The following is a 10,541-nucleotide window of genomic DNA, read 5'->3' on the forward strand; positions in this document are numbered from 1 at the left end:
ATATAGGTTTAACTTAAAAAGTGTCCTAGGATGTCTCTTCATACTGTAGCATGAAGGGAAGGTCCAAGTTCTTGGTCCCGTCACCGATGTAGATGTATCCATGCTGCTGTGTCATTGGCACGTGGTAGAAGGTCAGGCCGCGCCACAACAGGCTGCTAAGCACGCACACTTTGCTAGCACATTCAAACTGGAGACTCCATGACCCTGCACACAAATGCAGAAAACTTATGAACAGTTGATGTTAAATGCAAGAGACTGATACATCATGCTCTCTGACAGCAAAGTAGACAAGTGGAGTAATCTTTGGAAATTATTCTAAGATGATTATACTACTCAAATGCTAGGGGCAGCCAAGGGATACTATAATAAATCAACCCATTGTGCTTTTGATAACTTAAGTCTAACATGTTTTTCATTGTGTCGGGGAGTGTCCATGAACCCGTGACCCTGAGAACTGAGAACTGGATCTTCCACCATGTAAACACGACGCCATTGGATTTATTCCTTTTCACAAAAGCTAAATAAGACATTTGCTTTACTCCGTTTTTTCTTTTTAAATATATCAAAGTATGATACAACTTATAGTAAAAATGACTTAAAAGTTTGGAATGTAGCCTAATGCCCAGGTGCTTTCTTCTGCAGCAGGAGAAGCTGTAAATCAGAAGCTGGAAACAGAGGTTGTAGAAAAAGGGGGAGAGGAAAGCACCTGTCTTTTGGTGGAGATACATCAGACCCCATTTTCCCCAGAGTCCCATTTATAAAATGTGAAGTCTTTCTCCTTTTCAGCGAATGCATGCAATCTGCCGTTAAGCAGGCTGCAGTGAGTGTGGCATAGAGACAGCTGTGTGGTGTCTGCTGCAGTGACGACACTGCCGACATATCGGGTCAAAGAACACACTCAAACATATACACATGTGGAAGCTCTCCTAAATCAGACATCTGTTGCATGTGAAGTCACTGACGCTAAGCTATTTTTCTGTCTTTTACACTTCATTCATATTGTGTTTTTTTTTTTTTTTTTTTTTTACAGTATTAGTGTCTACCTTCTGAGTTAGTTTGTTACAACATATGAGACACTGTTCCAGAGTTCACCATTATTTGGACACAACAAAATACAAACCCGCCTTGCCTGTTGGAAATTGGATTTCTCAAGAAAACTTTTGCCTGCTCTATCTATTCAGTAGTAGTCAGGTTATCAGCACATCATTTGAAAACGTTTCTTGAGAAAAGTTAAAGGGAAAGTCTTCCAACATTCTTCAGAAAGCTTTTCCATCTGGCAGGCTGGGTGATATGAAGGCTTAAGGCATAACCTTGCTTAATCTACCATTTTATGGTGAAAATGATCCATGTGGTCGATGGCTTGGAGAACACGCCTCTTGATTTTCAGTCTAATGCATCAGTATAATGATTTCTCGTCAAATCCTGCCTAATTTATTGCCATGTTGCATGCAGTTGGAACACACAAGTTGTATCACTGGCATAGTTAATGTCTTGTTAACATGTTACTGGAGAGTATCCTCTCTATAGCTGTGTTAGTGGGTCCACTCCAGATTATATGATGACGGTTTTTTCTTTATGAGAATTCACCTAACATAAAAAAGGGGGTAGTTGAGAGCACAGAAGTGCTTGCAACAAGTTCTGTAAGATGTCATGTGTTCTCAGTTGTAAGTGATATTTTAGTGTAGGGTAGACCGAGCCCTGTGGCCTCACCTTTAGGAATATCATCATCCAGTACATCCAGAAAATCAATAGCTGGGTTCAGATCGCCCATCTCCAGGATGGATTTCTTCTTCAGATTCTTTGGTTCGCTGAAGTGAAGGAAATTGCCAAGCTTCCCCGCTTCTGAGTGAGACAAACCTGAGAAACAAAGCACACGTATAAGAAGTTTGAATGGAACAAGCAAGTTACCCAGTGTTACACAGTTATTTGTGTTTACCGCTAAAACTGCGGTTGATCTGGACAAGGCCATGTGGACTCTTGACGAAGGCACCACGTGGTACCACGGAAACCTCCTCATCAATCTGATGAACTGTCACTGCCAGTCTGCTCTCCTCACTGACTTTGGTCTGAAATAAAGAACGGTTCATTACTACAGGTAGTGTTAATATCAACCAGAAAAAAATGAAATCACTGAATTACTTCTGCTTTGAGACTGATGTTCATTCTCTTCAGCATTTGTTGGTTGCTGACTCCCACATTCATCTTTCTTTGTGTTCTACCCCATAATGCCGTCTTAAAGTATATTTCTTTGGATTTGAAAACACTTGTTGAGTTTAATCTGAGACTGACAGTCCTCTATGTTCAGTCTGCAGCTACACAGCATTGATCAATGATCACACTTACCCATACCTCCTCCTCCTCAGCCTCATCTTCCCCTTGCCTGCGGATCTCAAGATGCTCATAGACATATGAGGGGTCCCCTATGAAACGAGTCTTGGCAGCTCTGGACACCTCACCAATCATAGACTCTGTGGCAGGAGGCAGCAGGAACCAGTCCACACAGTTAAAGCTGGAGTTAGATACACAAACAGATATGTCAGTCAGTCGAGGGCAGACATGCACTGCCACTGACTAATGAAACACAGTTGATGGTAAGTTATCCTACCTATACAGATTCTTTCTATCCTTCATCTCATCTTCTCCTCTTCCCTGAGCGACGAAGTAATCTTCCTTTAACCCCAATATTTTGCCCCAAAACAGGACTCGATGGAACTTGTAGTTTTTCTTCAAAATAACCAAAGAAGTCTGTAGAGCAGTTCTTTGCTCCACGTTTAAGGTGCACCCACCTCCACTAACGAGTTCCAATGAATAGTACAAAGAGTTTGAGTCCATTGTTTGTCCACCGAGCAGCGTTATATGGCAGATATCGCGTATTGTTAAGTTATTCGGCCTTGTTTTATCGCTACTTGCTAGCCAACAGCGGTAACCAAAGCTTTCAGGTTCGAACGCTACCAGACTTGTTGTGACAACAAACCAACCGCGTTGATGTGGTTGCCATAGCAACGTTTGAAGTCTCTGCCTGGCCCTGCTGAGTTGAGTGAGCTGGATATGACGGAAACAAAATGAAATTGTTAACACACTTTTGGGTGTGTTTCATCGTGGTGTTAATAAAAACCAGATCACGTGGGAGTGTAAAGTCTGACGAAGCAGCAGCTCCGGTTCATTATATGAAGAGGACTGCTCATCTCCCTGCTGCTGAAGGTGAACACACGAAGAAATGAGCCGTCAGTGTGTCTTCGTCTTGTCTAAGATTTATTTCTTCTGCTACAACAGACTGTTTCTATTTTGGTAACAAAAACGTAACGTCTCTCATATTACAATAGCCTATTTCAACATTGCTAAAGAAGCTAAGAAACCTCAACAGCCTCGGCCTCGGGACACAGGACTTTTTTTTTAAGGGTGCAAAAGAGGACACAAATTGAATGTAACAGGGGCGTGTTCAGGAAGTAGCCTTGGGTGGCACGCCCCCCCCCAAAAAAAAAAAGATGGGCTACATGCCCAGTCAGAGGCATTTTATACATTGTTTTATACTGGCTTTTGTCAAGTAGGTAGGTCTATTTTTCTTGCAGTGTTACAGTAGTAATCAGAGTAGATATGGGGTTGCAGACAAAACTGGGTATGGCCAAAACCTGTGTGGGTAGGCGTGTTTGCGTGCACCATGGCGTGCACAGATAGACACTAGGTGGTGCTATAAACGGGTATCTGTGCAACATCATCACAGATATGCGCGCACAGCCAGGGGACAGAAAGCGGGACATTTCTCATTGTTTACAAGCGGAGTCCAGCAGCAAAAGAAAATGAGAAGGAGTTGACAGGACTTCTCGAGTAAAGTAAGCGCATTTTATTGTCAGTAATGGCGTTATGGGAAGTAGCCTAACTTATTTAATTAATCGTTAGCCTACTGAAAAAAGTAGCGCTGTTAGGAATGCCGTTATTGCCATCGCTATTGCTTAGTGAGCACATTGGGTAATTTACATATTTCTCTCCCTTGTTTTCTGTCTCCTGCATGATCTCACATTACTGAGTTCTTACCAACTTCTCTGTACAGTTGTGATATTGGGCTCTTTGTGTTGGCTTCAGGCACTCTCCCTTTCTCAGCCAAGAAGTTGATGACAGCGAGGGGAGCATGCAGAGTCAGTGGGAAGGACCAAGGGTTGGCAGTTCAACCAATATTGAGGAGAGAATCAGTTAAGCCCTTTGGACAGCTGGCAGGATGCACACCCAGATCCCTCTAACATGTATGACACAGGGGAATAGGAGTGAATAGTGCTTGTAAATCAATGCAGAATGCCGTTGTGAACACACAATCATTGTGGATGTTTGTGGGCTGGATTTACAGCCAGTAAATAAGTATGGTATTAACAGAATGAGTCTGTTTTGTGATTTATTGTGTGGGAGGAGCTCCGTGCATACGAAGGTGTGTGATTCCTTGCTTGTCCTCTGAGCAGCCACATACAGCGCAACTCTAAACGTTATTTTGTTTATGTAGAAAAGCCAAGAGGCTGCATCATCTCTGCAGTGCTGGAAGTAAAGTGCTGTTCTTCAACACAGACGTGATCGTGATTATTAGGGCCCAAGCGCACTATTGTAATCGCTATATTTATTATTCTTTGTCCGTAATAATCACATTTTTGGCGGCTTGCCCAGGCTCAAAACACATGAAAATTTGCAAGCGTGGCAAAAATTTAAGTAAACTAAAGTCATTGCACATGGGCAGGGCAAAATGGCTCTCTAGCGCCCCCCTAAGGCCCTCTGACATGCTTCACCTACATTATTTATTTATTGCTCCCAGCAGGTTTCTTCTCTCCATCTTCCATCATACGTCATCCTAACATGTCCAAGATCTATTTACATGATAACAGTCCACCCCTGCAAACTCACAATAACTCTTTATTGATTTTTTTATTTTTATTTTAGTGACATTTTCCTTCTGAGATCTTACGCAAACACTAACAGACATCCACATGATCTACCAAAGCAGAGGAGGAAGACTGGAATAGGTGTGCTGTCTGATTTCATCATTGTGTTAAACATTTGCAAAGTTGGCTTTGAATTTGGCAGTCAGGCCTGTTTGCTTGTGAAAGGTGACCTGGCAAAGAGTTTTATTTTGATAGATTTATACCTGTGTCTGATCACTTTTAGATGGGACTTGGCTTAATGTTATGACATAAACATGGACAGCTGGGAAGTAAAACCTTCATTGAGCAAAAAAGGAAAAATCTTTTCCCGCTCTCCTGGACAATGTGCAATTCTTCATTCATAAATTTCCAGCATTTCATACATTTTCTTTTAGGCATGCTGTCAAATTCATCCATGCATTTGATTGATATGTGACATCAGCCGTCTGTCCACTAATCTGATCAGATATCTTTGTGGTTTTGTGTCCTTTAGGTTGGAATTGGGCAAACATCCACCATCCTGACCACCCATCTGTCTTGCAACATTGTACCAAAGAGTTCTCATCTTAACACCACAGGTAAATCCTCTCCCACCACCTCCACACTTTAATGCATTCAAACAGTCACTCTCTGTTGAATAATGCTGAAATCTCTGAGCAGCATATGAAGCAAATCCTGTTTAAAAGATGTTAAACGGACCGTCGGTTGTTTGGTTTATCCAGGCTCTGTTCCAGCAGTCTTAGTCAGTGTGAGCAGTGTGAAGTTGGCTTAAGTTACACATAGAGCTACATGATTGGCTTCTGTCCAACAAAGGACTTTGCACTGTCTGCATCAGTGTTGGGATAATCTTGATGATCCTGGTTTGGTTTTACACAAGTTGCATGCATTGCCTGCATTCAAATTCACATGCACAGGAGACTGGTGCAGTTTGCAAGATATGGGCAGGATTCAGTTTAAAGAGTCACACAACCAGCAGAACATGATGCCATGAAAGATTGTACTGTGATTTACAGTATACTGTCGCCACCCATGCCACGAACAATGAAAACCGCTATTGTGGGGAGAATAAATAAATATACTGAAAGGCTACTGCAGAAAGACATGTCAACCATAAATTGTATCATAATGGCCTTTGATTTTCATGAGAATTAAAAAAACAACAAAAACATTGCAGGTGAATTCTTTCCATTACAGCAACTAGAGGAAGAAAAAAAAAAACACAAGCCACAAGCAGGTTTGAATAATTTCTAATGTCTATTCATTCCCATGCCGCCGTGCATTTTCAGGACTCCCGTGTGTCGGCTGTAATTGTCCAAACAAAAGGGCTCGGTCTGCAGTCACATGCTTGATCAGCAGCGGTGATTTCAGCCGCCTGGCCCTCTGCCCTTCTGGCTAATGTAGTCCACCAACAGAAAAGGGAGGGAGAGTGGGGTGACTTCTCTGCAGAGTGCCCCACACAGAGGAGAATACACAAGCACAGCCCCTCGCCAACCCTCCCACTCACACACACACAGACAAACACACTTAGAGCTTGTTGCTCAGGATGGCACCTCATTATAGTTGGCATTATAGGTGGAAGTTTTGGAGTTGCAAGACACGGAGTGACACACACATACACACCGCTTCATTTGTGTTTCCCAATTGGCCGGGAAGGAAGTAATACTTGGAACCAAGTGGTCTGTTTCTGTCCTGGTCCCACCGCTCTGGGAAACTCACCTCCCAGGCGACCGGCGTTGCCACGGCACTAATCCTGACGGACAAAAGATGGGAGTGCCACAGAGCACGATGCTGCCAGACGCTCTCATTGGTTGGCACGATCCCACGCGATGCTGTGATTGGCCAGTGCCATGTTTATATACAAATTGGTGCAGTCAGAGGTCACATCCATCGATCTTGGTGGTGACATGAAGGAAACCTGACCCCAAAATCTCAGAACTCCAAATGGATTTAATTCCTATTGATACGCACACATACACGGGTACTCACGCACACACACAGCGGTTCCTTCTTAAGTCCAGTGGCCTGAGAGTGCAGAATTAAGTGAATACTAAGAGAGAGGGAGTGAAGTGACTAAATAATGGTGTCTGTGGTGTACAAAAGCACAGACAACAATATACCAAGAATGCACTGAGGGCGCTGAGTTCAGTGGGTTGCACACCTAAACAAAAACACAGTCACAGAGGTTTGGATTAAGTCTAGATAAATATTTTGATCCAGACTGGGGCGTGTTGTGTAAACTAGTAATACCTTACAGGGTGAATCACTGCTCTTTCATTTGACCTGGGCTGCCTGCAAGCCTCTCTGATCAATAGGTTTCATCTTTTTTTCCCAGAATGTCAAGGTTAACTTTTTTTTTTTACTTTCCTCTATTTCTTTACATTTTCTAAAACTGTTCAATATCAAAACCCTCTCTCTGTCGGTTTGGATCAGATTAGAAGTAGATTGGTAAAGAGAGAGTCTAATATTTAGTTGGCGGAGCTACTTTTCAAGTGCAGCTTGTAAAACTACAACTAAAAAAAGTAGCTTTACTTCTACTCATACTCATTTAGCTCAGCGTTAAATAAATCATGTGGTGTATATGAAACAAACACTGGCAAATCAGAAGTGTAAATCAGTCAACAAAAATGTAATAAAAAATACAAAGACATATCGACATATTCTAGATCGGTGTGTCTGGAGCAATGATGTTTAAAACCATGACAGGAACGCCAGGGCCAGCCAATCAGAGGCAGCGTTGGCTTGGCATGTCATGACATGATGCCCTTTTGCCTGGAGTTTGCCAAGTTCTGGAACATAGTAATGGTAAAATAAAATTTATATTATATGGGTTTTTTTTATATACCTAATAAAATAGTTCATGTTATTGGCCAAAATTGTAGTTTTTAAATTGAATAGTTAAACTACAAAAATGACCCAAAAAGTAGTTTAAATACTTGACACAGCACAAAATATGAATGTAGTTTAACTACCAGCAAGTTACAGCAAATTGTAGTTAAGCTATGTAGTTCAACTACATAAGTCTCCCCAACACTGCTTAAATTGGCCTGTTGCTAATATGTACTGTGTGTATCCATTTGCCATCCAACAAGACATTCCTGGACAGAAATGTAAGATGTGATGAGATCATTCACTAGCAGTGTCTCATTACATATTTTGTCCACCAGAGAGCACACCGATACTTGATTTTGTCAGCTGTAGATGTCCTGCTTTCATGCAGCTTCTTGATCACATCTCTTCCAAGCAGTAGCTCTAGTCTGGGGGAAACCTCCATGCTCATGCCTCATCCCTCTACATTAAACATTCAGCTACAGGACGCTTTGCTAGATTAGCTATTAGAAATTCAGGGGGAGACAGCTGGCCGGGTTTTGTCAGAAGGTCATTAAATCAGCCCCAATTAAGACGCCATGTCTTATATAATCTGTACAAACAGTGTAAAAATGACAAGTTATAATGTGAGTGGGGGATATGTGCCACACTAAGCTATGCTGTGTTGTGACTGCAGCTTCATTTTTAGAGTAGAAACATGAGAGTGGTATCAAGAAGCAAAAGTATTACTTTAAAGAAACATATGGAAAACACTTTCAGGTCACTATTGTCTGTATGATGTCCTAGATAATTCCTTAAAAACTGTCATTGCATTGACTTGTAAATACAATTAGAGTAATTAGAAATACATATGGTTTACTTAAAAGTAAACCATATGTATTTCTACAGTAATTGAGTCATTTAGTTGATGCCATAGAAAGTCTGCTAAAACATAGAAAAATTGGTCATTTGTCTACAGGCAAGCCTAGCTCAGCATGCATGTAAAAATAAAGTCATAATGAATGAGGGTCTATTTTTTTCTCTTTACTTAGTGGCTACTTTTTTAATGTAATTTGAACCAAGTGATTGTTTGACATTCCCAGGAAACTTCTTGGAAATCGTTAAGAAATGATTAGAAAATGACAGACCAGAACAAATGAATCATTGCCAAACAAATTTAAGGGATCCATGTTTATAATAAGAATGTATTGTATGATTTACATTCAGTGTGATTCAGATGGTCAAGTGTGGAGCGCGTGTTGCACCCCTGTGTAAAACCAAACAACAATGACAACATATGAGCAAACTGTTTACAAAAAAGATGACACAAACCGCTCCCAGATTGCGTGCAACTGGATCAAACTTTCACACACCCATTACCAGAGGCCAAGAACCATGTGTGCCGAAACTGGGCCAGTGAATTTGTGGCGTGTTTAACATCAGGTCAGATTTTGGTGTGCGGTTTTGGACAGCTCTGCACTGTAGTTCTGGGTTCTGCTGCTGTTGGGACTGAGCTGCTTCCCAGGCTCTTCCAGCCATAACATCCACACTACCACATTACTCCTGCTCCACTGAGTTGACAGAAGGCAGTCTCCAACAGTGAACATACATTGACCGTACATTAAAGAGAGCAACCAACAGACTGTATATCAGGTGTCTGATATGAAATTCTCATCTCTTTCCCAGCTCATCCTCAGAGCCTCGTGGGAATATCTGCAAGTTATTAGTGCCCTTGCATCCTGACCCTGCACAGCTTTCTCATGTTATTTTGTTGAGGTATGTCTTCTCCAATCAGTCTTCAAGTGTCTATGCATGGGAGTCATGTGGTGTATGTTTATGTGATTGTTAGATTTTCACCAAGAGACCAGGCTGTAGTGTGAGTAACACTATCACTTTCAGCATACTGGTGATCATTTAACATCAAGAAGACACTGCTATTACCACTACTTTCTCTCTCTTACACACACCCACACACACATGATGAAATAATACTTGATAAGAAGAGAGATGATTTGGTAAAATGTCATCTTTGTTTAACAACAGGGATAAAATACAGTCAATAACCTTAATGCACTCACATTTTACAGAATATACATCACTTAAAAAGTAAAAATGAGCATTTTTCTTTGTAAACAAGTTATAGTGTATCAAATGATTGAGCCAGAAAGAACTAATTTGTTGCTTAGCCATTATTAAACACTTCAGTAGCTCCTTCTGTTTTCTGTTCTTCACTTACGAACTATTTTGTGACCTCAACCAACAGCAAAAAACCTTGTGTTCACCACAGCGAATAGCCTAGATGTGCTGCTGGCGTAGCACTTCATTAGACATATTTAACAACTGCTAATCAGTATGCTAACAGCCCATAAATGACAGCAGAGGTCTTTCTCAGCTAAGGCAGATACAATGGTGAGAAAGGAGAAAAATCAGGGAAAAGAGGAAGCAGAGAGGGAAACAATAGTAAAAGATCAGGTGAGGAGGTGGAGCGACTGGAACTGTCGCCCAGTAAACCGGCTCATACCAATGTCAGAAGAAGTTAGAAATCCCCAATGCAACACTGTTCATTTGTCCTTTTTCACTGCTTTATGAATATTTCAGAGGTTAAGCTACCCTGCTGCAGTTCAACAGTGCCCCCCAATGGCAAGAAGGACTCATAACTGTACACTTGTTCCTTTTTGTATGTATAAAAACCTAAGATTGTTTGATATTGCAACGCATGTTTGTACAGAACTAAGGCTGAGGTCCTTGTAGCATCTAAAATCTGTTAAACTAACCACTAGTATTACTACCACCTTGATTTAGTACCTTGTTAAAATGCACATTTAAGAAGCTGCAAAC

General features: G+C 41.4%; 1 protein-coding gene across 1 annotated transcript; it reads right to left on the bottom strand.

The window, feature by feature from the left end:
• Window positions 1–25: 25 nt before the first annotated feature.
• rsph9 (radial spoke head component 9) lies at window positions 26–2,832 on the bottom strand (the record flags this gene model as incomplete). Its single annotated transcript, XM_084000784.1, has 5 exons — window positions 26–204; window positions 1,711–1,857; window positions 1,937–2,066; window positions 2,344–2,509; window positions 2,606–2,832. The coding sequence occupies 5 exons, from the start codon at window positions 2,830–2,832 to the stop codon at window positions 26–28; spliced, it is 849 nt and encodes a 282-aa protein (XP_083856910.1).
• Window positions 2,833–10,541: the final 7,709 nt, after the last annotated feature.

Source organism: Trachurus trachurus (genome assembly GCF_905171665.1).
Source record: "Trachurus trachurus genome assembly, chromosome: 24".
NCBI classification, from domain to species: Eukaryota; Metazoa; Chordata; class Actinopteri; order Carangiformes; family Carangidae; genus Trachurus; species Trachurus trachurus.